This window comes from Falco biarmicus, chromosome 13 (assembly GCF_023638135.1).
Source record: "Falco biarmicus isolate bFalBia1 chromosome 13, bFalBia1.pri, whole genome shotgun sequence".
NCBI classification, from domain to species: Eukaryota; Metazoa; Chordata; class Aves; order Falconiformes; family Falconidae; genus Falco; species Falco biarmicus.
In genome coordinates, this window is record NC_079300.1 from 26,535,988 (window position 1) to 26,562,316 (window position 26,329).

Consider the following 26,329-nt stretch of genomic DNA (forward strand, 5'->3'; position numbering starts at 1 on the left):
TTTTATCACAGTACAGATTTTTATTAGCTGGTTCCCACCAGCCGGGCACTGCAGCCCTCTTACACAATGAAATCAGTAACAGAATCTTTACTGGAAGCTCAGAAACATGTTTACTTTATATACAAGAAAAACTTATTTACAACAATTGACAGTAAACTATGTACAAAAAAATACAAGAGACATTTCCATGGTAATCACTGTATAAATTAACACAATAAATAGAGGAGGGAAGCAGGTCCCATTCTTAAGGCACAAAACCTTCTTCCCAAGACTGTACAGGGATTCACTTGCTTCCCTATGCTTTTGACAGGATCACAGGAATGGCGGGGAGACCCCTGAGGAACAACGGTCGGTGGATGATGATATAGACATGCAGTCACTGCTGACAGTTGTAGAAAAACATCATTTTTCATCCTTTCCTTTTTTTTTTTTCTTTTTACAGTACACACATCTTAAGATACAAAATATTTTGTGTAAACAGTCTTTTTTTTAAAACACATAGATAGTATGCACATTTTTAAATAATACTAAAACAATGAACAAAGCTTTCCGTATGATCTGGGTGCAGAAACACTCCCAGGACTGGGCTGAAGGCCTCGGCAGAGCTGGAGGGGTGCCTGGCTTGTGCGCAGCCTGGCCAGGCCAGCACCTCCGGGCACCGAGTGGCACAGCTCCCCTTTGCTGCAAAGGGCTGGCGCCTGCCGCAGCAGGGACCGCGCAGCAGGGACCGCATGCTCCCAGCCCTACCATCCCACAAGCAAAACCAGAAAGACTGCATCGATGCTAACAGCCCTCCCCACGCTAGCCCAGCGCAGGACACCGCCGATAGCTGCTTCACGGGCCAATCCTCCCTCGAGTCCCCACTGCCTGCAATCCCACTTCACCGAAACATCAAAACACAGGGTTTGTTATTCCCCAGAATCTGCCATTAAAGTTAAATACCCAGGGCAGTGCCAGAATGTGAGATAACGTACGGAAACTTCCTCCTAGCAGAAGAAACCATATGCCCAGCTCACTGCAGACACTGTCCCAGCACCACTGCCAAGGGTGAGGGATGACAAACAGAAGTTGCCGCATGGCTTTCACATGAGTAGCATTATTTTAAGAGACTAAACATATGTGTGATATGTGCAGTTCTAGCTTCTCTCAAGCTGGTGTTTTACCTGAGACTGCAGGAGAGTCTCCTTCCTGGCAAAGCAGCAGATTTTTTTACTGTCTAATTGCCTTTCCTGAGTTTCTCTCCCACAAAAAATTATCAGATGCCAGAAGAGGAACTTGGAATAATGTAGCCAGGTCAGCCTGGCTCTCTACTTTGCAGATAGCTCTCACTGATGTTTTACACAAACCGTCCTTACCTATTCACAAAGTCTCTGCAACAGAAATCTGCATTATTCCCAGTGAGACACATAGAGCTACAACCCCTTTGTTAGATATAAACCTTAATAAATATTCAAAGGCACTCAGGTTAAATGTGGATCCCATTTTCTAGCTCTTAACAGAAGGTAGAACTCCCTCCCTGCCTTCGGTAAGCAACAGACAGGAATATACTGGCTATGAACCCTTTGATAAAATGTGCACATACAGAAGAAGGATCTGAACCCATCAACACAACAGATTGTAAAAGTAAAAAGAAATGAGGATTGGTCTGTGCAGGCATCATCGTTTGTTAGCAGATGGCTAATGGCTGTCAGGCCTCAACAGATACGGCACAAATTAAGGAACACGCCTGAACGTAAAAACTCTTTGGATTCCCCTGCGACTCTGAGCAGGAAGAGCAGAGAGGAGGGTTTCTATTGAGGCAAAAATTTAATCCCCCAGGAATTAGGCAAGCGCATGTTGTTTATGTATCTTTAACCATGAGGTTGCCTGGAGAAGGTTCACAGCAAGAACAGCTTCACCACGTACAGCAACAAACACAGTTCTCACCTCTTCCCCAGGGCTATTGCCTGCCTTGTGCTCCCTCCTGCGCTCTCCTGGGCAGGCACACAAACATCCTGACCATGCACACCCCTGGGGACAGGCAGCGAGCTGCACCTTACGGTCATCAGCAAGGATGGCTGCATCCTGGAGCTCTCCTTAGTGGAGTTTTCTCCTCATTCTCATGCAGACGCTGCTCTGTGCCTCAACAAGCCAGTGGGAGAATACGGTATGTCTACAATTCTTACTTATCTGATAACTCAGGAATTCAATACAGCAAGGTGGGGCTGTACTGATAAAGAAAAAATATGGCTACGGAAGCAATTGCCAATGTATTAATAGGAGAAGCAAATCCAGGGCAAAGCTGAACATATTTCTTGCTCAGTCCCCGAAGTATTTATATCAGAAATTTTGCTAGCTGGATCAAGCACATTTAGTCTTCTGTTACCTTCTCATGAGCAAACCCCGTCACCCACTAGGCAGGGACGAGATGTGGGAGAATGACAACTAAAAAAAAAGAGAGGGAGAGTCAGAATAATCCTTGGCAAAATCTTAAATAATGCAATGGAGTTTGCTCAGCACAGAATCAGCCCATAACCTTTTCAAGCTGACAAGTCTTTACACTAAATAACTTGACTGACTGTTGTTAGACTAGAGCTGATTCAATTTGATAAAATCCTTACTAATAACAAAAAACAGTGTCCTCAGGAAATTGTATTTTATGCCACTGTGTATGTGGCCATTTTTCTGTCTGCCGCCATAGCCAGACAGGTGCCATTCTGTAATAAAAAAAAAATAAATACATACAAAACAACAAAGTAATTAAAAATTCCTGCTGTCCCTCCAGCTTTACAGCACTGAATGTTCCCGAATTCCCTTCGCAGTGATAAACATGGCAATCTAACCATTCATGCTGGTCTTCGGGCTTTAACAGTCACCCGACTGGAGTCAGGCAATACAGTGGAAATTTGAAGAGCATCTAGGAAGTCTGATTCAGAGGCACTAATTTTTCCATGCTCCACTGCTGGTGGTACCAAAGGCATGTGGTACCAACATACTCCAGTTTTCATTACAACGCTCATCTGCTCAGTAACGATCCTCCTTCTCTCGGTGCTCTTACAGAAGCCCGCATGTTTGACAGCACACGATCTCTCTCTCAGGGGTACAACCCAGGAGGACTCAGCCACCCTAATCTTTCAGTATCCACCTTGGAGTGAAGGAGCAAGGCAGCAAGATAGATAAGCAAGGTGGAAAAGCCACTAAAACCAGGACAGGTGAAAAGATGCAAGTACTACGGGTAAATCGTATCTTTTGTGACAGAAATAATTTTCTGCACCACAAACTGAAGTAAAGAATAGCTCTGTTGTTTGTGACCACGAAGGTGGCACTAAATGGGCAGGGAGCCACTCCTGGCCATTGCCAGTCATGCTGCTCCCTCCATCAAGATGCAGCAAATTGTTCCATCTCTCACTCCATTACATTACACTGCTGATGCAGCCCAAACAGCTAACTGGCGTTCCTTTCCATTTTATCTGGTCTCCTGGAGATGAATTCAGAAGGGGGAATGTCAGAGCCGATCTCCTGTCATCTTCTGGCTCTCCAGAAATTTGTCTTTCTTACTGCCAGGAATTTCTGAATTATTTGTGATGCCTGAAAACCTGAAAGTTGTACCATTGCCACTGGCTGGAAGAGGAGAGCCAGGCCCAGCAAAGACCCTGCAAGCTGGTGCAAACTGCTGTTTGAACCACACGCATTGTTTGTTGCAAGGCATAAGTGAGTGAGAATCACTGGGTATTCGTTGGCAAGAGGTCTCTACTGGCTTTGAATTTCTGATGCAAATTGCATGCAACTACAGGTGCATTAAAAAGAGATTAGTAAGACACAAGGACAAGCTTTGTCCCACTTAAATGCTTTGAGATACAGGTGTGACACACAGATGAGCGGGAAAGTTTTGGGTCTGAGAAGACTGTCAGATGCTCCTGAACTAAGACTGGCCAATATATCTTTTGCCCTGAATAATTCTACTGTGATGAAGTTATCCAGTAAAGGTAGCTGTGTTGCAATTCTCAGGAGTCCTGCACTGTCACCGGAACCAGAACTTCCCACGCTGGAGGACATGGTTCGTCAAACATCAAGCAAGTTCTCTTCCAGGAGGCCTGACCACAGATAAGGTGCCTCTCGACTGGATGCAGCCGTACCTCACAGAAAAAAAGGTAGCACCATGCTTGGCTGATATGAGCTCTGAACAGCTACAAACTGGCTGTTCAACAGAGACAGTTACGAGCACATCTGCTCCGCGAGGCGACTGCTGTGCAGTTACGGGGAATGGTAGACACAGGCTGTGAAAACAGAGGCTAAACCTCGCTGGCAGGAGTACTCCGGCTCAGCTCCTTGATCCCGTGCAGTATCCTCTTCATGTGACCCACTTTGGTCACACCCAGGTCCTGGAAGAAAAGAGAAAACCTTACCTCAGGAGAAAGGCAGGGGGGGAATTTCAGGTGGCCAAGTCATGGTTACAAACTAGTCAGGCAGTTACAGAGAGAGGAGGAAACCAACCAGAGAGGCTACAAACCTGAGAGTTATATGTGGAACCTCAAACCATGTGTCAAAAAGCTATCAGAGCACGGCAGGCTAACGAACACTGAACAGGCACAGAGCAACGGACAGAAACAACTGCAGACCATTAGCCAGAAATGCAAATTGCTTTGGCTGTTAAAGGCCAAAGCAAGAGAACAGAAAGAGCATTCAGATCTCAAGGACCTAAGCTAGTAGCGAGAACATGCAGCAAGAACCAACCAGTCACAAATAAATGTGTGAACACTCGGGTACCATGCATCAAAACACAGGCTGTGGCTGGATGGCATGCAGAGGAATCAGCTACACAGATTACAGCAAACCTCAGAACAGGAAGGTGGTCAAAATCACAAATGAAGGTCCAAGGGGCATTCAACAAATGCCATGCAACATTTATCAACAAAATATTTTTCTGCAGTATGCAAGTCACCACAGCAATGACACAAGTCTCTTGCACATGCAAAGAACCACCACTTTCAATTTTTCTCTGTAGAGAAAGCATCTCCTTGTGAGATGAAAAGTTGTGTGATGGGGTTACTGAGCACTATGTAAAAAGATTCTCTCCATCTAGCAGCCTCATCAAAGACTACAATCATTTTTTTCTTGTAACAAAGAAGTGTGATGATCTATTTGTCCAGTCACTACAACGTAAGAACCACATTTTCCTAATCACAGCATGTTCTGCAAAGATGGTACGGTAGCTGAGAAGTTGAAAACTTCCATTCTATCATTAAAATTGGAGACTCTCAAGAATACTACCTGCAATCTGCGTGCTGGACTGCATTATGTCTCCAGGAAGCTGTGGCAGAATTGGACAGTTGGTCCCTCAACTAGCTGTTCTACCTCCTTGCTAGTAAAAATCAGGTGACGCGAAACGGTGAGAAAATAAAATGAGGCTGCACTGAACCCATTCATTTTGCCAAGGCATGTGGAATGAACAGCGGGCAGACCACTTCCAAGCACATTCAGCACAGAAGGTCATGCAGATGCAGCTGGCCATTTCTCATGAGCCGATCATGAAAGTACCTTGAGGTCCCTCCGTTCGAGGTGCAGGAGCTCAGAGCCCCGGACGTCATGCCGGATGAAGATATCCTTATACTCACAAAGACTGAGATGCTCAAGCCAGGCCGCAACCTCCTCCGTTCCCCAGAGGTGAACTGTTAGAGATGGAAAAGCAGGAGTGCATTGAGTACCCAGAATCCCAGAAGACAGTGAGAGATGAGGACACCATCTGCACTCAGTGCCAGAGAAGGAGGGCAAGCAGCCTCAAACCAAGGGCAGGGCAAGGACTGGTAGCACAACCTACAGTCTCAGACAAAGGAGGTAGGGCGGAGAAAGGTAGGGGGTGTTCTCTTAAGCAGAGGCTAGCTGCAGTAAACCAGGAGGAAGCGCACATTTGTTGTGATGGGATTGGATATGCTTTTTAAAGTTTACCCCTGTGTTCAAAAAGAGTAAGTTCATTGATATTCCTCTACTTGCAAAACAGATTCCTAAAACACATCACGGAGAATCGAGCACAGATTAGTTTGCTATTATGTACAAGCACTTGTGCCTAGTAAACAATCTGGCAACCTCTCTCCCTCAAGTCTGAGGGAGAGAGGAAGAGTTTAGTTTTCCACTTTCTTGCACAGCCTCTAAATAAGAGAATAATGAAGTTCCCAAGTTCTGGAGGCAATGAATGAGCACCAGCCTGTCAGACAGAAGGAGACTGTACCCACAACTCCATGGCAGAGGACAGGACCCACGAGCCCACAGAACAGGCAGTACTTCTGAATTTTAGAAGAAAGTCTTCATAAGGAGAGGATAAACCAAAAATCAACTAAAGCAGTTGGAGAAAGTATCTCGAATGGCAATTTATTGATTCATGGCCGGTTTTCATCTACTGACCACTAGGATTAAAAGGTCAGGGTGCACCTGTAGTGCTGCTGATCCCCAGCCAATTAGACATGAAACTTGATTAAAGCTTGAGGGTGAATCAATGAGAAAAACACCATTAACCATATCACAGAGAATCAGCAGTGAAAAGACTGGAGTTATGCGGACTTGGGCCCCGCAGTCACTTTGATACCTAAAAATGCTGAAATCCTCAAAATCACTTCACAAAGCACCCCCTAAAATATCCCTGAAAATGTCTGGATGTAGGCAGAATTCTTCAGAGGATACCTCCTGTTTCTGCTCAGGAATATTTGTGTGGTACTGGGGGACCATGACTTAGACAAAACGGAGCAATAAGCTACTTTGCCACATGAAAAAGACAGACTAGACCTCCAAGAAAAGGCAGATGCACGTGAAACAGAAGAATGAGAGAACATGAGAGGAGACAGAGAACCGGTAGTGCTGTGACCAGTGTTGTGACAAAGAGACACAATGAATGAGCAGACTTGGTACCCGGCAATCCCATGCTACTATGAGTCTCCTTATTTTTGTTGTTCTTCTCCTTTTTAAACTTGGTCACTAGCCGGAATTTTCCACTGCGGCTGCGTTTAGAATAATCCAGCATCTGGTTCTGTAAGAATAAAAAGGGAAAATCAGGCAGTAATAACTTGACTGGAACAGACCAAGAGCAACAAGTACTGCCAAGCCTGGCTCCATAACTTTGTAAGAGAGGAAAAAAATTCTAAACTCATTCTGATCAAGACAGGAAAGGAAACAGAGAAAGTTGATCCCATGTCAGGCAAGGGACCTTAGCAGGAAATTACTTTCCTCAGCCCTAGGGAGTCAAGTTTCCTTCTTAATGATTTTTTCGCACATCAGTTGTGTATTCACAGGAAGTCAAACACTCACAGCCAACTAGTGAAAAAGAGAACAGCTAGGGAATTACAGCCTTGGTCCTCCTCACCTCCTCATCACAGGGCTCCATAAGCTGCCACAACCAAGGGATGTCTGCCAGTTTCCTCAGCTGGAGGTCCATGTCTGCCAGGGCTGCTTGGAGCTGCTCCTTCTGTGGAGGATCTAATTGCTGGATCAGAAGTGGAAACAAAGCAGAGTTAAAAGCCATATGGTGGAACACACAGTCAGGTCCTTGGCTTGAAATTCCTAGCTAACAAAGCAGTTCCTCCTTTTAAAAGGAAGTGCACAGCAGGCACTCTGCCCAGACATTGCCAAGTTAACAACTTCCATCTTTTCTGAGCTCTAAACCCCACACAAGCTAGCTTGACTGCGCATCATGCCTATGTAGCAACACCATCCCAACTCCTGGATGATAACATTTAAACTGACTTCTTACAAAGGCAACGACGACCAAGACCAGCAAAATGTTGCTTGCCAGGCAACAGTAGGAGAGCAGAGAAAGTGAGAGGCTGCTTTACTCCTGCTTTGTGCTTCTTACCAGTGCCATCTTGCCCGCCAGCAGCAGCTCTGTCTCGTTATGCAGGGCCTTGACATTATTCACCATCTCTACAACAAGGCTGCAGTTCAGACCCTGCGGGGAAGCAATTCATGCACAAATTAAGCCTGGAAATGCAGAAGTCTGAGCAGTCAATAGGAAGTTGTTTTAGACAAGCAAGGCCTACTTTTGGTCAATCAGAAAGGAAAACCAAGAGCTACGGAGTAAGGACAAAACGGAAGATGCCAAGTGAGTGAAGTACCTCTGTAGACTTGGATTTAGCGTAGACTTTGTCCATAGACTTGGAGCTGGCATTGACAGCATGGGCAAGCTCCTGTTCCATGTCCTGATAGGATTGGGCTATTTCCCGAATGCTAAAGAGAGAATTACATGTTGCATCAGCATATGCTCAAAGCAGGAGATCTTTTCTGACTGGGTACCTCTTTTTAATACCCATCTGAGTGACAAGAGCAGAGAGAAAGCATGGGAGGGGCACAGCCTCTGGCAAAGCAGGGCCATTCTCCCTGCTGTAGTGAGCATGCACAGGCAAAGCAAGGCAGATTTCACATGCACAACTCCAGATGCAGATTCAATTCTCTACACAAGTTGAGATCAGTTTGAAATACGACCTACACATTTCAGTATGGCCATAGTGATGTGAAAGGCAGCTACATATATGGCAGTTTTAATTAACACTTCTCTAATGTGACTCTGGGAACTTTCTCTGAGACCCAGACCAAGGAGCTGAACACCTAACTAAAGGATGAGCATACAGTGACTTCTTCCAGAAACCTCTACTGGTCATCAGGGTTACAAGAACCCAACTTGTCATCTGATCTCCTAGAGAGGCCTGTGTTTCATTTCTGATAAAAATCATTGATATTCAAAGATAATGGGTTCTTTCAGGATTAAAGGGTCCACGTTTATTCATGAAAGTAACATTTTTTGTTCAGAATGACCTAAGAAACTTCACTTGACTTCGGTCCTCATGCAGCTGGGACAGTGCATAATGAATTATGCTACACTCTATGATATGGACCAGCACTGCAGAAGGTAAGAGTGAACAGAAATATCTCCAGGAACAGGGAGTAGGACAAGAACTTCAGGCACCAAAGGAGAACTCTATTCACCAAAAGCAAATTGAGTCCCACCTGTGGATCAGAGCACCTGCAGCTTGACCAAACTGGTTGATCTGGGTAGATTCTTCTTCAGACATGATCTCTGGTTGCAGAGAGAAAGAGGAGGGTCGAGACAACTCACACTTCTGTTTGTCCTCCCAGGACTTCAGGGTGCTCTCAAATGCCTAAAAACACAGTAAGCAAACCGTAAGATATCTTGTAAAGCTCCTATAAAAACAATGGCTGTGCCTATGCCTGTAAAACATGTAGATCTGGTAGAGACACTTTTCTTTGCAGTACCCAGTTGTTCAGCTGCTTATAACTTTGGTAACTAGCTGTCTGGGCTGAAGTTTTCCATGCCACATGCTTACCCTGGCTTCATTTTTGCTTAAGCCTTGTTTTAGTCAAAATCGTTTGGCCAATTCTGAGGGCCAGATTAGCAAAATCCACTCATTCCCTACTGGTGGCAGCCCTTCCTTTGAATAGCTATATTGCCTCTACACTTCATACGACTGAGACATCTCAGAGGTGGAAATTAAAAATGTTCAAGGCTCCTCCACATCTGGAAGTAAACTGGGCTTCCTCAGTAACTGGTGGGACAAGCAGCTGAACTAAGAGCAAGGACCTGTCACACTTGCACCCTTACTGATATTCCTGCTGGCATCAGCTAGTGGTACAGGAAGAAGCAAACCAGATCCAATGCAGAAGGATCAAAATTGTATATGGTGAGAATGAAAACTGATACACAAAGCCCCAGGACAAGAAGAAATGGATCAGTGAGTGCAAGAAATGGCAAGAGAGGTTAGACAGGAGAAGGTAGCATGGGAGGGGTAGATTGAAATAGGAAGAATAATTCAGAGAAGATGAGGATAAGAAGCAGGGGTGTGACGTTTTCATGGAAAAAAAACCCAAAACCCCCAAACCAGCATTTGGGGAGCCTGAAAAGGAAAGGAGATTGGGTGGATGGGAAAGGGGAAGAAAAATGGCTGTCATGGATCCTGGGCCTGGACAGTCAATTAAGATGAGTACATGTAGAGGAATGAAGCTGGGTTAATTAGCATTGATAATGTACAGCTGTGGGCTGGCTTCAGGGGCGGTGGGTTGGTTGATGTAGACAAGGTGCAGCTGCGGCTGGTTCTGGTAAGTGGTTGAGAGGCAATGAAGAGAGAGCAGGCGAGGAAGAAAGGGAGGAGGGAAGAAGCAGAGAGAGAACACATGCCCTGGATGAGGCAAGGAGAAGGCAGCAGAGGGACTGGTATGAAGAGTGTGCTGGTACGAGATGGTAAAAGACCTTGTTGCAGCCAGCTAGATGGAGAGTGCTGCGACAAGTCCAGACTTGGAAAGGTGCACAGGACTAACAGCAGAGAGAGGAGACGGATGGCACAGAAAAGCCAGTGCCCACCAGAACACAACTGCCTTTGGGGATGACTCAAGGTTCTGGGGACATGCCATTCTCCTGCATCTGCAAATACTTGTGAAGCCCTGTAGTAAAGCATTCCCTTCCCCTACTGCTCCTCTCATACAGGACACAATTAGGCTCTCATTAGTGCAAGCTACCCACTGATCTCAACCTTGCTGATGACTCTTCAGTTGCCCAGGTGAGGCCACGTGAGGGAATTTGAGGTTTTTCCATCTTCAGTTTAGGAAACTAAATATCCCAAATCATATTTGAAAAATGCTACCAAAGGTACAGGGCCACACACATGAAGAGAGGACCCCGCTTCATCTACTGCATAGGACAGATTTGCTCTGTGAAGGAAGGGGTGTGCAACAACGATCAAAAGGACAGCAGGAAAAATAAGGATAAGCTCACATTCAAGACAAAAGCTGAAAGTTGCTCTGCAAAACTGGAACCTCTTCCCCAGTGGTAGTTTCATGCCTGCAAAACTGGGTTTGCAGGCAATGAGGAGCGGAATGGTACAATCATAGTGATGGCTTCAGATGGCCCTACACACAGCACACTCACTAGGGACTTGTGTGTCCTACCTGTTGTGCTTCACCTTTCCCACCATACCCACAGACAGGTTGCCTCTCCTTTTCTCCCTTCTGCCTTTACAGCAGCAATCTTTACAGCAGGAACTCTGTTTCCCCTTGCTCTCTGTGCTGTCTCCTTCAGTCACTCCCCCTCCAAGTCTCAGTGTGACATTGCAGAAGCTCTCTTACCCTCCAGGTTAAGAGACTGTGTGCACTATTCCCGTCTCCTCCTCTCCACAACATTTGCACCAAGGGGTGACAGGACAGGGGATAATGGTTTTAAACTAAAAGAGGGTAGAATCAGACTAGATACAAACAAGGAATTTTTTACAATGAGGGTGGTGAAACACTGGAACAGGTTTTCCCAGAGAGGCTGTAGATGCCCCATCCCTGGAAACATTCAAGGTCAGGTTGGATGAGGCCCTGAGCAACCTGATCCAGTTGAAGATGTCCCTGCTCAGTGCAGAAGAGTTGGACTAGATAACCTTTAAAGGTCCATTCCAACCCAAACTATTCTATGATTCTATGATAAATGTAAATACTCACTGTTCTCTCCTAGGGGTCTTGGGTATTGCCCTGTCCTACCATGACAGGGGCTTTGTACACCTGCTTTTGCTTTCTCTTCATCCCATCATACTTGCAACTTCCTGCCAGGCAATGTGCCTCAGGCCTGTATCAGGCTGCTTTCCCTTTTTACTCTTCTTTGCTCTCTCTTTTCTTGTTATTCAGGAGGTCAGTCCTTTGCAGAGGACAGATTTGCTCTGGAAGCTGGTTAAAGGGGCATTATGCTGGAAAGTATTAAGAGCTGCTACCAATTGAACTCTTTATGCATGGACAGTTACAGAGTTGGGAGGATCCATAAAGCCTGTTTATGCCACACCAAGGCCTTTATCCTTTTCTTTGGCTTACCAATACTCAGTAATACAGTAAAACTAAAAGGACACTTATTTGTGGGCTGGTACGCATCAGACATTTGAAAATTATGAGATGAGACAGACAGACAATGCTGAACAAGACATTAGACACTGCTTTACTTGGTCAATGAGGTATAAGGCACATATTGAACAATAATGAGAAATCAAAACGTTGAACAGCTGCATCTAGGCAATCTGCAGCACTCGGTGAGGCAGGCATCCTGTGGGAAAAACAGCATGCAAGCATGTTAAGAAAGGCTGTCACAAGGCACCTAGAAAAGGAAGCAAAATAAGCTTGCATAAACAACCTTATTTATGTGATTTCCCAAGTGGTGAATGCAAGTTTAATCATGTTCTTTCCAAAAAAAGTTATGGTGTGTAGCAAAATATGCTTCTTAGATTCACAAAGATAAGCTTGCACCTGTGGCTGTTGCCACACCCTCCAGGAATACGTGACATCAAAACATGTCATACTCAACAGTGTATGCGAGGCTGCTCTTACCCTGTCTCGGGTGAGGGTTTGTGCCCTGTTCTTATGAACAATCCAAATGTAACCCGGAGGCTGGATCCAGGCTTCTCCATCCACTTGCACGGGAACTCCTTCTTCTCCAAGGATTGCTATCTTCACTGTCCGACACTGCAAGAAATGGGTGCATCCAAAAAACTCTAAAATGTTGGTTTTCCAAAAGTATGAGACATATGAGACATCCTCTTTCTTTCCAAAGCACTTCTCCGGGTACTGTAGCTTTGGTGCTACTAGAGGAAGATGTGCTTGGGTGGCGGGGCATGCCTTGCCCTTGTGCAGCAGGGACCATTTGCTGTGGGGTTCTGGACTAACTGGTATTTGAACTGCTGGTCTAACTCCCACCACAATGAATGCTAGCAAACAATTCCATGCCAAATTCCCCCTGAATGTGCCCATTTTCAGCCCTGGTGGATGCTCTTTTCACGGAACAGAGAGAGCACAAAGGAGAGCTTTACAGACTGAAATGGTCAAAAACATCACGAGATGGGGGAGGCAAAAAGAGCTCACAAAAGCATCTGATACCTGTGCAATCCGGTGATGCTGTAGGTTTATCACTCGTGACACTGCCATCTGCATGCTACCAAACACAGCTACCACCTCCAAAATCTTGTCATCAAAGGAGGGGGCTGTAAATGTCTAGCCAGATAGAAGGGAGAGAGAATTCAGTTGACATACAGCTCTGTTAGAGAGGGTTCCTTTACCCCCCATTGGTGCAGATCTGGGGGTCAACTTTCAACTGTGCTATTTAATCTGTGTAAAATTAATGATGAGGCTAGAAAGTGATGAAGATCTGCAGTGAGCTAGAAAGGAGATAAAAGAGCCTCGATATTCCCACTGTGCTTCTAATGGCAGCTCAAGTATAATTCAAACACAAAGGCTGTAGGCCACAAGGCAATATTTATTCTTATGAGAGTAGGCAATTTTTCATCTCAAATAATACAGTGTTTCTGACTGGATCTAACCCCCCCCTTGCCTTCAACGCACTTTACTTCTCACACAGCCTGAGGGGATGAGGGCAATCTAAAGCTCTTCCTGGAAGTCCAAATTGTCTGTTCTGGTTGGTTTTTTTCTCATCGTTACAGACTGCTTGGGTGTGAAGCTGCTGAAGATTGGATTTCAGTATCTTACCCACTTCACCACCTAGGTCCTGCACCTAGGGAGGAGCAACCCCGTGTACCAGCACAGGCCCATGGGCCAGCAGTGTGCCCTTGGAGCCAAGGTGGCCAGTGGGATCCTGGGGCGTGTTAGGAGAGTGGCCAGCAGGCGGAGGGAGGTGATCCTGCCCTCTGCTCTGCCCTGGTGAGGCCACATCTGCAGTGCTGGGTCCAGTTCTGGGCTCCCCAGTTTAAGAGAGACAGGGAACTACTGGAAAGGGTCCAGAGGAGGGCTACAAAGATGATGGGGGACTGGAGCATCTCCCTGATAAGGAAAGGCTGAGAGAGCTGGGGCTGTTTAGCCTGGAGAAGAAAAACACCGAGAGAGGATCTTATCAATGACTACAAATATTCTTAAGGGCAAGTATCACGAGGACAGGGCCAGGTTCTTTTCAGTGGTGCCCAGAGACAGGACAAGGGGCAACAGGCACAAACTGACACAAAAAGTTCCTTCTGAATATGGGGAAGATGATCTTTACCTTGAGGGTGACAGAGCATTGGCACAGGCTGCCCAGAGAGGCTGTGGAGTCTCCTTCTCTGGAGACATTCAAACCCACCTGGATGCGACCCTGTGCAACCTGCTCTAGGAGACCCTGCTTTAGCAGGGGGCTGGACTAGGTGATCTCCAGAGGGCCCTTCCAGCCCTGACTGTTCTGTGAATCTGTGATTCACATAGAAAGTACATGTAGACAGGTCCCTTGCCCTCTTCTTCCAAGTGCTATTCTCAGGGGCTATGACTTCAAAAGCAACAGTCAGTAAACATTTCCTGGATTGCCTGAGAGAATACTCACATCATCTTCCTTGGTTCCCCCCCAGAAGTTGGTGCCTCCTGCGTAGCTGGGAATGTTGAGTACAGCAATTCCCTGGAGACTAGGTAAAGGGATTGGCCTCCCATCACACTGCACAAAAATGAAGGCAACATTACCACATTACTCTCAGCACAACAGGAGAGCGCCCCTCCTGCCAGAGCACATGCTCTAAGAACAGAAATCAGCCTGCACACCTTAGTAATAAATTAATTCAGGTTTCTTCCAGTTTATTCTTGGCCTAGCAGAGTAAAACGTATCCACTCATGTCTCATGAACCACATCTCTTTTGGCAGACATGGATTTTAGAGAGATACTGTTGCTTCTCTTCCCCAAACAGGAATAAGGCACACCTGAGAGACTTGGCAAAGCCTCTTGGGTTTATTCCTCCAGAAAGGGGAGTAAAAATTCTGCAACACCTATGCAGTCTGCTGTGATGAGGGTCTCTTCCCACAAGCTACCTGTTTAAGCTGCACATGGCCTATACAAGAATATTCCTTTTCCAGTTTGAAGCACATTATAGCATAGTTAAATTAAGAGTTTTCCACTGCATCTACCATCCAAAATTATGTGTTCACACGAGATAGCACATACAACATGACAATCTTATCTATGCTGAACACTGAGCTGTGACAGCTAGTACTTGCCAGGAGGATGAGAACACAAGTTATCTTCCAGAACCAGGGAAAGCCACTTTTAGCTAGGTCAGGGTGAGATACAGCAAGTACATCCTATCAGGTAGGCAAGGGAAACACCCTTATGTCACCAAGTAGAATCATGACACCAAAGTCAAAGCATGTGAAGGAGATGCAATTAGGCACCCCAGCTTTAGGAACAGAAAAGCATGCTAATTCCTCACCTCCAGCAAGACTTTCTGCTCCAGGTTTTTATATGTTCTGTGTAGCAGCTCCTTGGTCCCCAATACTCCATACCACATCATGTTTTTAGTACGACTTCTAAGGGGGCAAATCAAAAAGGAAAGTTAGCATACGCATTTACTTTTTCACTTAGAAAGAAAAAAAAACCCACATTGAAATGGTACCTCCTACATCCTAAAACACAAAGGTACTTCACTTCCAAAAGGGTCAAACACTTAAAATGGTCATCACTTGTGCTAGGAAACTACTGCTCTTTAAATAAATGTTAGGTAGGAATTGAGGATGACTAACACACGCCACCAGAAACACACAGATTCCCCTGGTGCAGAACTTGTCAATCTCATACACCAGGACATCAACAGCATTTTGCTGTATTAGCTCAAGTCTAGCAAAACGCACCAATCCCAGGCTAAACAAAGCATCCTGTAGTTGCCCAGGTATTCAAAAGGTCCAAACCTGTGGTTTGCATTAAGTTAGGATCAAGGCTGAAATCACCCTCTGTGCCATTTAGAGCTGAGATGCGCTTCTCTCATGGCTAAATAGCAAGCCCAGGAGAAAAATCTGACTGAGATCATGAAGTAAATGGAACCAATGCACTAAATCTAGACCAACAGTTACTCAAAGATCTTATACTAGCCACAACAGCACAATGAATCAGTAATAAATCAGTAACTTATCTCCTCCATCATGATTTTAAGCCTTGAAGGAAGATTATGAAGACAAGCTTGACAATATACCTATTCCGCACACTTGCACGCAATTGGCTTCAAAACCACACAGAAAGATAAAGTGGTTTCAGTCACTTCTGGTAGTACCCAACGTCAGCCAAATCCAAACCCACCTGCATTTCTCTGGGTGCTCATCACGTTTGTTATTGAAGTCCAAAGAAATCTTTGCATCCAGTCCAATTCCAAAGTAATTATTCATGACACACTTCTCTGTGTAACATTCACTGCCAAACAAAAGAACAGAACTCGCATTCCTAAGTCTACATACCACTTGGTATACATCTTACATGCCCCCTCTGGCCACCTCAGAATTCTCTTGCATGAAAAGGTGAGCAGCAATAAGGCTATATGCCAACATGCTCTGATAAGCATTGCTGGGAACTGCCTAAAGCCCACAACGAATATCAAAAGTAGCTACTGATGTGTGCTCCCTGGCCTACAGCCTCTGTCTGTAAGACTTCACAGCCACAAGATTTGCAGAGGAATTCTCCCCTTGCCACAGAAACATACTCAGAAGCCTACACTTCATTTACAAAGAGCTATGATGCCGGGCACCCGTATTGTGTAAAAGGTCTCACAAAACATTAGCAATGCTAATTGCTTATATAAGGTGTTACCAACATAGAGCCTGACAAGTGAGCCCAGAAGTGTCAGCTACTCATCGCAGGGGCACTGAATCCCATGAAAAAAAACTTAAAAGGTCTGTATCACTGGATTTTTGCTGTTCAACAGTTTAGCAGAAAGAGCTTGAGAGAGTCTTCACATCATATTTCCCAATGCCCCCCCCTGCTGTGGCCTGCCCGTGACCATTCCTGGGCCTCCATGCTGTAAGGGTAGTGATTCCCTCCCAGGTTACTATCGACTAAGTGGAAGCCAGAGCCATCTCTGAGTCTAGGGAGAAGACTGATCTAGACTTCATTCTTACCTAAACCCTAAAAATCTTCTACCATGTGTCAGATGTGTCACTGCATGTATAACTACACAAGCTGATCCTCGCTGGCACCAGCGTATGAATTCATTTACATAACTCTGGGCTGCTGCAGTGCATTATTCAGCTCTATTAACTAATCTGCTTCTCTGCTGAGGTCCATTTGGAAACACCCACTCCCTCCCTTCAGCTTCCTGGGCATACTTACAGATTTTCAGGCTCAGAGTTAAAGGGATCAGCATGAATCAACAATCGGCTGATGACAGAGCTCCCAGGCAAAGAACCAGACATGCCAGCACGAATATCTGTAGGAAAATTGACAACAGGGAAGAGTGTGATTAATAACAAGCAAAAAGCAAGAAACTTCAACCTCAGAGACAAGACAACAGGGCAGAATATATTAACTTTTGTCATTCACTGTGGAAAGAAAACAGCAATAGTGCTTCCTTCCACTTCAGAAGGCGTAGCTCTGTCAATAAGGAGGAAGGTTTCTGGGGCTCCCTGCAGGGTTTTTGATTGACAGAGCAGCATGTAAGGCCAGCAGCACAGTTGTCCAGACACACTGAAATGGGAAATAGGAGTGTATTCACTGCAGCAGCTTTTCTGTTCCAGAGTTAGACATGCAACAACCTTGCTTCAATGAGGAGAGAGAGAGAAGTAGGACTGAAGTTATTCTCCAAGTTGCTCAAGAATTACTGCCTCCTGCTTCTTAAATTAATAGCTGGCAGTCCACAAACAGCAGCTTTGTCGAGACAAAGTAAACTACCTGCTTCCAGAAGAAACAATTTGAACAAGTAATTTGGGGGAAGAGGTGGAAGGACAGCGCCATGGCGATGGCAAGAAGTTGCTGCATAAGATGTGGCAGTTGGGAATTCTGCTGGGTCTTTGCACCTCCAGTAACTTCAGCCTTCACACAAAGGGACTGCTGCTCCCAGTCTATGGTTACCACTCCTCAGAAACCTCTCTCAGCAGCATCGTATCAGCCTTCTTAAGGTTACTTTGAGCTCAGTATCTCCTTGTAACTGGCATCCAAATTCTGTCACTGCACAGTGTTAAAAATCCGTGTCTAGGTCTCAGCTACAAGCTGGAAACTACTACAGCTCCATCGAAGTCTCCACTTCCCAGCCCTAGTGGGAAGTTATCCACAAAGGGATCTCTCTCCAAGTCAACCCTGCACAAAAGGACACCAGGCAGGACAATTTCACGTTTCCATGTGGAGACTGCAGCCTGTGCTGCTGTCACCCATACTCCAGCTGGCTGCCTAAATGGGAAGTGGTGGGTGTTAAACTTACTTGGGTAGAGGATTTTCGTGTTCAGCATTGGCAAGTTGTCCCGGTTTCCTGTCTGGGGAGGAAGAGATGCAGAGCTACCCAGTGACAAACTTCCTTTGTTTATTAGTCTTTCGCAAGGAGACTTGGACGCTGTAAAACACAAGACAAACATGGCTATTGACAAATAGAATGCTGTGATTCAGATCAGCACATAGCAGCACAGCCCAAGCAGCAAGACTAGGTCAGGAATCACTCAACAGCAAAACACTCTGGCCACCATAAAACAAAGAGTTGACAGAACCAGTCATTAAGAGACAGAGATGTGGCATATGTGCAGCCAGAAAGCCTCACACACTGGAGGTACCAAAACGCCACGCGCAAATATTAGAAATGGAGATGAGGAAAAGCTGGTGCCAGCAGCACAACAGACAGGGTATTTGGCTCCCAGTCAATACTCAGGTAAGTTCCAAGTACACCCACAGTAATCAGGGATCTCTAACAGATTACTCACATAACAGTTATTAAAGCAAACTGGCTTCTATTCTCTGTCACCTGGAAAGGATGGCAGGGGCTTACAGGGAAATGTCATCAGACAGATGACATGAAAAATGTTCAAGACTGTCCTTGTCCAAGCACTGAAAGCCAAGAGAACCCAGATTCCTGGCTAAGATGCAAGAAAATTTCTGAATCCTAGGCTCCGTATGCTAAGATCATAGACCAGCCATCAGATATGTAGCGAAAAATTGGGGGTGTACGATGCGCAGGCTAGAGCACAGAAATGTGTAGGGCCTGGTTACTGAAAAGCAATCACTCAAAAATTATAGAAAAACAGAACTTGGAAGGTAATGCATGTAACGCTGCCCTCAATTTTTACAACTAACAGAACTGTAATTTGCAGGCAAGATCTGCATGGTGGCAGCCCCAGAACAGTACCTTTCCGCTGGCTCCTCCCTTTGGACACTCCATAGCTGCTGCTGTGTGATGACTGCAGGGGGATTTTGTCCTCGTTCCTCAGCTCCTTGCCCTCTTCAGAGGCTGAGAGACTAAGAAGGAAGCCCTCCTGCTCCTGGGTCTGGGCGTTCTGTTCATCTACAGCTGTAGGAAGAGAGAAAGCAGGTGAAGCGCCTCACAGCTCTTCTAGCAAGGAACACCTCCCACTGATGTAAATAACAACAGGATGGACTCTAAAGGCTCTAAAAGTGATGGGCTTCCATTTATTCCCATTTAGATGCTGCCAGAAATTCTAACCAGATGGACATCAAATGACTAATGAATTTTCTGTTTGCTTCAGCTGTCCTGGGGCAATAGGATAAGCCACTTGAAAAGGGCACTTAGACACATGTCATCAGGAGGAAAAAAATAGTGGGTAAAAAACAATACAAAGGAAAGAATCAGATAGCTTACTCTAGGAGAAGAAAAACAGTTTGGGGAAGTTGAACAAATACATCTGAAACATAACTAGAGTTTGCCGAAGAGCTGGTAAGAATTAAATGCTAGCTTGCTGCCTAACAAACCCAAAACTTCCTTTGCACGTAATCAACGGGCCTTCCTCTGCAGCAACCCCTCCCAGAGCACAGCCCTCAGTCATCTACCAGCTCACTGCCTCTGCAGGAGGATGAGCCCCTCTTCTTTCAGTCTCTTCCCCTCCCTTTGCGCTGATGCTGGAGCTCATCAAAGCTACCCACAAGGCAATCCAACCCACTAGCCCAGCAGAAATATAAACTCTTCTTGCTGGATCGAACAGATTGGTTGGGCTCCAAGAGAAGTGCGAGAAACATGAAGCTGACATAAGGTAAGCAGCAGCGAAGTGGGACAGCAGTGAGGTCAAGACCTCCACTTCACCAGCAGCAGGCTGTTCACTCAGCTTCCATCATCTCAAATAACTTCACCTTCAGGACAGGTTATATACAACAGTGCAGTGCTGGAAATCCAAGCAATATTGCAACGATCTGTAACTTACTAAAGTAGCTCTTCATAGTACATAGGTGTGCCTGGACGTCACATCTGCAACTTCAATGCTTTTATCTCCAGTAATAAGCTGTTAAGTACTTCCTTAGGTCTAAGTTAAACCACTGAGTTTATGACTAACATCTGGGAGACTGACGCTTTTCAAAGGAAATGAAACTTTGAGCTATGGGTGTGAGTGGCCGGAAGGGGGTAAGGGTCAAGATGTGGAGAAGAGGGTCACCTGCCTAGGAAGTCAATACCGGAACAGAACTGATTTGCACCAAGGTGCAGTGCTATAAGATTTTCCCTGTGACAAAGGTAGTTTAAGAAGCTCCTGCCCTCTCCTGCAGTTGTACCACTGCACTCTTTTGCTGGTCTCTATTATAAAGAGATTTCTGAAACAATCCAAATTAAAATACTTAAAATAATTTATTCTCAAGTATTTTTAGATCTGTTGCACAGCAAGGGCACACAAACAGTTGCGCTGACACAATTGTGGTGTGGGTGGGAACAGACAGGAAACGCAAATGAACAGAGTGTGGGAGGGTAGTAACTTCTGAAACCAGCCCTATGGGAGAGAACATACCTTCAACTTCAGGCTCGTTTACCGAGCAATGTTTCAAACAGGTGGGCTTGGCAGAGATGATGCTGAAACTAAATGGCCAGGCTTACTGAACAGCTTCTCTAGCTCAGGAAAGCTGTTTTTAATAAAGAACTCTCCTCTCTTCTGGAATAAAGGAAATTTATACTTCTCAAAAACCTGTAACAAGTCACAAGCAAGACTCGTAAGAGGTTACCTTTTTCTGCATGCTCTATTATCTGACGAATGGCTTTTTTCAAGCTGTTGGCTCTCAACATGAGCTGTTCTCGGGGACGAAATATCTGGGGCCGTGCAGTACATGATGAGCCCACTGACCGGTCACTAGAAGAATCACAAGCGCTGCCTGACCCATCACCATCTTCAGTTTCCTCGGCAATGGTGGGAGGAGGGTTTGGCAGAGATGAAGATGCTTGAGATTCATCGTTCAGTGTCTTCAGCAATGAGTCCAGCTTCTCCTTCAGGACAGAGCACTATGAGGCGAAGAAGAACATTTGAGTACAACTAACAGTAGACTGGCTAGCTCATTCTTTTAGTGCTTGCTGAACTGCTGCTGTCCTAGTTCTCCAAAAACAGAGTAGTTTCCCACTTCAGAAGTAGAAACCCAAACAACTTTTCCAAATTTACCTTCCTGGCCATGACCTCTGATTCCTCTGAGCTTTCTGTTGCCTTCTCATAGGCCTTCCCTACTCGAGCCACAAAATCTTTCACTGTCTCACAAAGCACCCTAGACAAAGAAGGTAGTGAAAACAAAGTCATGCAAGGATTGTCTCCGGATTTTCACAGCGCAGCTTTCACTTAAGAGTAACTGTCTGCTAAGTACTCACTTGGCTGAGGAGATGACCACTGAGTGTTGGTCAGAAGTCAAAATTTTGGACAAATGAGCAGCCACAGAGTCTTCATAGAAGAGAATCTTCTGCACCTGGTGACAGTGAGAAACAAGCCACTGGGGTGCTGCTTCCCAGCATTACAACATATGCTATGTAACTCTGGCTCCCCAGACAGTACCTGTCATTCTACAGGTTCCTTTTGCCCTGGAAAAGTTATGTGGTCCAGGGCTCAGTTACTCACTGAAGACTTGAATCTGATGACAAAACTACTTCTGAACCTAGAATTCAGCAGCAGCGCATTTCTTAAGAGTCTGACCTATTGTGGATCTAAAACTGGTCTTTTATGACTGCTGTGCAGCTTTCCACAATTTCAACAACGTGATGCCATGACAGCAAATAAAAGTCAGTAATTTCTTCTCTGTCCTGTTCCAAAGCATCTTCTCATCCCTCATTATGGTTGCTGCCTCTGGTAACTCAACCTCCATCCTTCTCCATAACACTTCATTGACTTAAAGCCCCCTGATCTTTCTAGCTCCTGCTACACCCAAGTCATGGCTTAGGCCTGCTCCACTTAAGCTCAACCGCTGCCTCCTATCTTTTCTGTTCTGAGGCTGTTGCTCCCAGTCCCCTGCCCTCTGCATCTCACGAGGTACCTCAGAATCCTCACTGAAATCTTCAGTGACTGTGGAAGTGGAGGCCTGGCGAGGGAGTTTGGTTTCATACACCATGATGCTCCACCTGTTGAAAAGGAGGCATCATACTTGTCACTAGAAGGTAGATGATTTCCTCCTCTATCCAAAGGACCTAACAGGTTAGAACCTCAAAGCAGAACAAATTGCACTTTGGTTGGGGCGTGACTGATGTAGGGAAGCCACAGAGTTGCAGCAGAACTGCAGAAGGGCTGAACTGAAGGAAGAGGGCAGGATGATACCACAAACAAGTATTCTACAGCATAAGGAACTTCCCTCTCTTTCACAGAAATCCTATGGGCATTACTTGATTCAGTATAAAAGATGCTAAGATGCAACTCTAAAGACAAGAAGCATTTTTAAATGTACAAAGACATAAAGACGATTTCAATACTAGAAGTAAAGATGTCCATTTCTGCACTCAGCTTTCATTTCTAAGCCAAACTCAAGATAAATTGGTTCAAATTTACAAAGAAAAAAAAATGAGCTTAACAAATAAATCATGACTGTAAGGGTGAAAATTCAATTGCTGAGAACTCTGGAACACAAGAGAGGACACTGGATGTCAGACAATTTCACTCATTACTATTCTGCAGCAGTGACACAGAAAGCCAGACTACCTTTTGCTGCTAAAGGGTGACAGAGGATTATCAAAAAACCCCCACATTAATTGGCATCAGTAAGAAGCTCAGCTGCTGGGCAGAATCCAGAACTGCCCAGTTCACCTGGAAGGGTCATTTCACCCAGCTCTTGAGCAGGGGAGGATGTTAGTGATGGTTACTCACCTGTCCAGCATTTTGGTACTGGCCCTCTCCAGCTTCTCCAGGATCTGCGGGAGCTGGGTATCATCATCACAAGCAGACCCCCAGCCTAAGACACGGGCAAGGTCATTCCCTGTTCCCAAGGGCAGCACTCCCAGCTGGCACTGCATCAGAGAAAAGGAAACCAAAACTGATATTCAAATGGGAAAACACAAGCCACAACAAGACTGATTCCTTACACAGACCAGTCATTGAGAAACATCTAGTCCCAGGGAGAGGAGGAACCAATTCGATGGGGAAAGCAGCCAGAAGAGCATGCAAGTAAGGAAAAACTTCCTTTGCTTTTCAGTTGTTAACTGAGGAGCACATTACAGCTACCATCTCAAGGAGCACCTTGCTAAAAGTAATCCCAGCTACAGACGTATTTATTTAACCATCAGGTGGTGCTATTGCTTTTTCTGTGAAATTAGCAGCAATCTCTCCAAGACAAAATGGAAACTAAACTCTGTATGATGCTTCTACTCCAGTGAGGTTTCTGTCTATCCCAAGCCTCAGAAACTACAGCACAAGAATTAAACAGAACAGATGATGAGCACAACTTGCGGAATTCCCAGTTTTCTAACTGCAGCCCTTTCTGAGAATAAGTCTCTGCTGGCAACAGAGCAGGAGTAACTCAGAGCTACTCCAAAAGCTGGATCTTGTCAGAGGGAGCTGTGGAGGAACACTAGAGATAGGAATAATGAATTAGCCCAGTACCGCTTCTTGCAGAAAACTGCTGCAAGAACACTGCTGTGGAAAGCTTTCAGCAGCTTCAGTCCTGGGGCAAGCTACATCTGTATGATCAAAGAAAGTCCTCGTCAACCCGTGCTGTTGTTATTACTCCACTCTTTCATCCAACCAAGCTGTTTGGGCAGGTACCTGCTTGTGAAGGTTGAGGCTATCAATTTCGGAGAGAACCCAGCCAACACTTCCGTCCCCACCGCAAACTAGAATCCGGAAAGTGTCAAATTTCTGGAATAAGCGTAAACTATGGACAAGGGAGAGAAAAAAGCATGAGGGAAGAACAATCAGCTGTTACAGAAAGAAATGATAAACACTTCCGATCTAGGTAATAAACATGGCAGATTTGCTTAAAGTAGGCTCTGATTTTGCAATGAATGCAGGCCACTGTCAGATTACAATGAATTAAAATGATTATAAGTAAGGACTTATAAATACAGCTAAGCAATTTACAATGGCTATTCACTACCAAAATATGTCCCAGACATACTTCTTTACTAAAGCAGGACACTTTTGTCTGAACAGAAGAGGAAACAGGCATGTGATAACTGATTATCCATTGAATTTAATTCCTTTTTGCGGAATTGCTGTGTTCAACCTAACAGTAGTTTTTTGTCACTGGAGCGCTCTGATGTCACTGCCTTCGCGCTCAAGGCCACACCAATTAAAGCAAAGCTTGAAGAGTGGGAACTTCACGCAGTTGTTCAGTAAGCAGACAACTGCAAGAGGATTTAAAGCCTCACAAGCTTTAGTCCTTCTTCTGGGAAAGCAACGTAAATCAATGCTCTGGCGCCTAGTCTGTCCTGCAGGCAGGCAAACAACTCACCAGCAAGACAAGTGAAATTCTCTATTCACCCCTTCCAGAATATTAGAAACAACCTCCCCTTAAGCTGTTTGAAATCATGCTTCTTACTGAACATCTTCCACAACTACTGCCTGCTTTTATATTGGTTTCGTAAATTTTTTTTATTATTATTATTACCTAAACAATATTTGCTGTAGTACAAGAAAATCCTTATTTCTTCAAGTGTTGTTGACACATGAAAAAAGGTTATCAGAAATCACAACATCTTATGGTACAGTTTGACTGGCACCAGCTGAGAATATTTAAATTATCAAGAAGCAGCCTTTACATCGTACCATCATTTCCTTTTTAAGAAAGCATAGGAGAGCAGCTGTTTTAGAAGTCTGTACCACAGCTTGAGAAAATAATTGATTCCCTCCCTTCCCTTCTCTCCTGCTTAAAAGCAAAATTCCTCTCTACAGTCAGTCCAACAGAGGAGGAGAAGAAAAATATTTAATTTTAAAAGCTTTCTGTAAATTATTTATCAGCCAAACACATCCCCCTGGACAGCATGCTGCAGTTCTAAAGGCCAGTTTTGCAATGCACTATGGCAAGAAACCACAACAGTCCTCAGAAGAGCAGAACCTAAGGGTCACTCATCTAGGAGTGGACAGTCCCAGATTTAAAAACCCTGCACCTACAGGTCTTAGCCATAGACTTTGAGTCACGTTTAGAAAAATATGAAGGAGATCTACCTCGTGTTGGCTCTTATTTATATAAGAAGCACCTATTCATGACAAAAGTTACTCAAAATACAATGCAACAGAGAAACATTTGGAAGGGGGCAAACTAGAGACCAAACGTGTTTTTTTTAAACAGAGCTGCAGAAATACCCTAAAGGAATTTATTCCACAGCACTCACTGTTGGTTGTTTGTGGTTTTTTTTCAATCCATAGATATTCTAGTGGTAAATAAGCCTGAAATGTCACCTAGATCCCAGGGCAGTGCTTACCAAAAGCACTCCTAAGAGATGTTTTCCCCACATCACCATAACATCTTTAAGGGATGGAAGTTTCACATAGTTCCCAGGTAAGTTACTTCTTGATAAATCTCATTCAATAATATTCATTTGCTATCCGTGACGTTTGTCTGTTCACCCGCTTTAACTGAAGCTAACAGTACATCAGGATGCCTGCTACAAATCTGTCTGCTGACAAGTTTTATTCTGGTTGCAAGCTTGGTCTTCTTTCAGGGGAGTGTTTCTGGAATTCCCCCAAAACCCCTCAAGCTATCCTGCTGTTACCAATGAATGGAAATAATAACCTTTCTCAACATCATTTTTTTGTTTTAGCTAATCAGTAACACTAAACACAGAGTGGAAAACCCCTCAAACTTCCTACATTTTCAATCTTCTCTGAGGAATAGAGTCCTTGTTACATTTGAAGATGAGCTTATAATCAAATAAATCACTTGTACTTTTCTGGTATTGCAAGGAATGTGTGCTTCCGTAGAATATCTGCTTACCCAAGGTGAGGTCCTCCATTCATGAGGTCAAAGACCTGCGCTGGATTCAGTAGCTGCTTGAATCTTCGTAGAAATTTTACACCCTGGTTGTCTCCACTTTTTGAGTTGACGAAGACCAACAAAGGGCTTGTGCAAGAAGGGGGACAAGTAGCTTTCCAGAAACCTGTTGGGGAAAAGGGGAGAGGGAGGAAAAGCCAAGATGTGAAGCTGCCGCATGGAGACAGAGTGAGCTAAAAAACCAACACCCCACACCCCAGCGCAGCTATGAAGAAGCTAATACTTTCCTTGTGCTTATGGCACTCA

General features: G+C 44.9%; 1 protein-coding gene across 7 annotated transcripts in view; it reads right to left on the reverse strand.

The window, feature by feature from the left end:
- The window catches only part of DGKD (diacylglycerol kinase delta), a 62,409-nt gene continuing 36,080 nt past the window's right edge, over positions 1 to 26,329 (reverse strand). For 5 of the 7 annotated variants that reach the window (XM_056358517.1, XM_056358519.1, XM_056358520.1 and 2 more), the window contains 22 exons: positions 26,027 to 26,189; positions 23,857 to 23,965; positions 22,963 to 23,102; positions 22,142 to 22,226; positions 21,486 to 21,580; positions 21,286 to 21,385; positions 20,858 to 21,131; positions 19,047 to 19,208; positions 18,135 to 18,263; positions 17,051 to 17,147; positions 16,028 to 16,138; positions 15,168 to 15,264; positions 14,294 to 14,401; positions 12,871 to 12,984; positions 12,325 to 12,459; positions 8,968 to 9,119; positions 8,079 to 8,190; positions 7,820 to 7,912; positions 7,331 to 7,450; positions 6,880 to 6,997; positions 5,518 to 5,648; positions 1 to 4,361 (listed from right to left, as the gene is read on the reverse strand). In XM_056358517.1, coding sequence (XP_056214492.1) covers positions 4,272 to 4,361; positions 5,518 to 5,648; positions 6,880 to 6,997; positions 7,331 to 7,450; positions 7,820 to 7,912; positions 8,079 to 8,190; positions 8,968 to 9,119; positions 12,325 to 12,459; positions 12,871 to 12,984; positions 14,294 to 14,401; positions 15,168 to 15,264; positions 16,028 to 16,138; positions 17,051 to 17,147; positions 18,135 to 18,263; positions 19,047 to 19,208; positions 20,858 to 21,131; positions 21,286 to 21,385; positions 21,486 to 21,580; positions 22,142 to 22,226; positions 22,963 to 23,102; positions 23,857 to 23,965; positions 26,027 to 26,189 — 2,735 coding nt within the window. In that variant the 3' untranslated portion in view covers positions 1 to 4,271. Of the gene's footprint in view, positions 4,362 to 5,517; positions 5,649 to 6,879; positions 6,998 to 7,330; positions 7,451 to 7,819; positions 7,913 to 8,078; positions 8,191 to 8,967; positions 9,120 to 12,324; positions 12,460 to 12,870; positions 12,985 to 14,293; positions 14,402 to 15,167; positions 15,265 to 16,027; positions 16,139 to 17,050; positions 17,148 to 18,134; positions 18,264 to 19,046; positions 19,209 to 20,857; positions 21,132 to 21,285; positions 21,386 to 21,485; positions 21,581 to 22,141; positions 22,227 to 22,962; positions 23,103 to 23,856; positions 23,966 to 26,026; positions 26,190 to 26,329 lie in introns of those variants that run through there. The other 2 variants (XM_056358518.1, XR_008825175.1) reach the window with 2 other exon arrangements.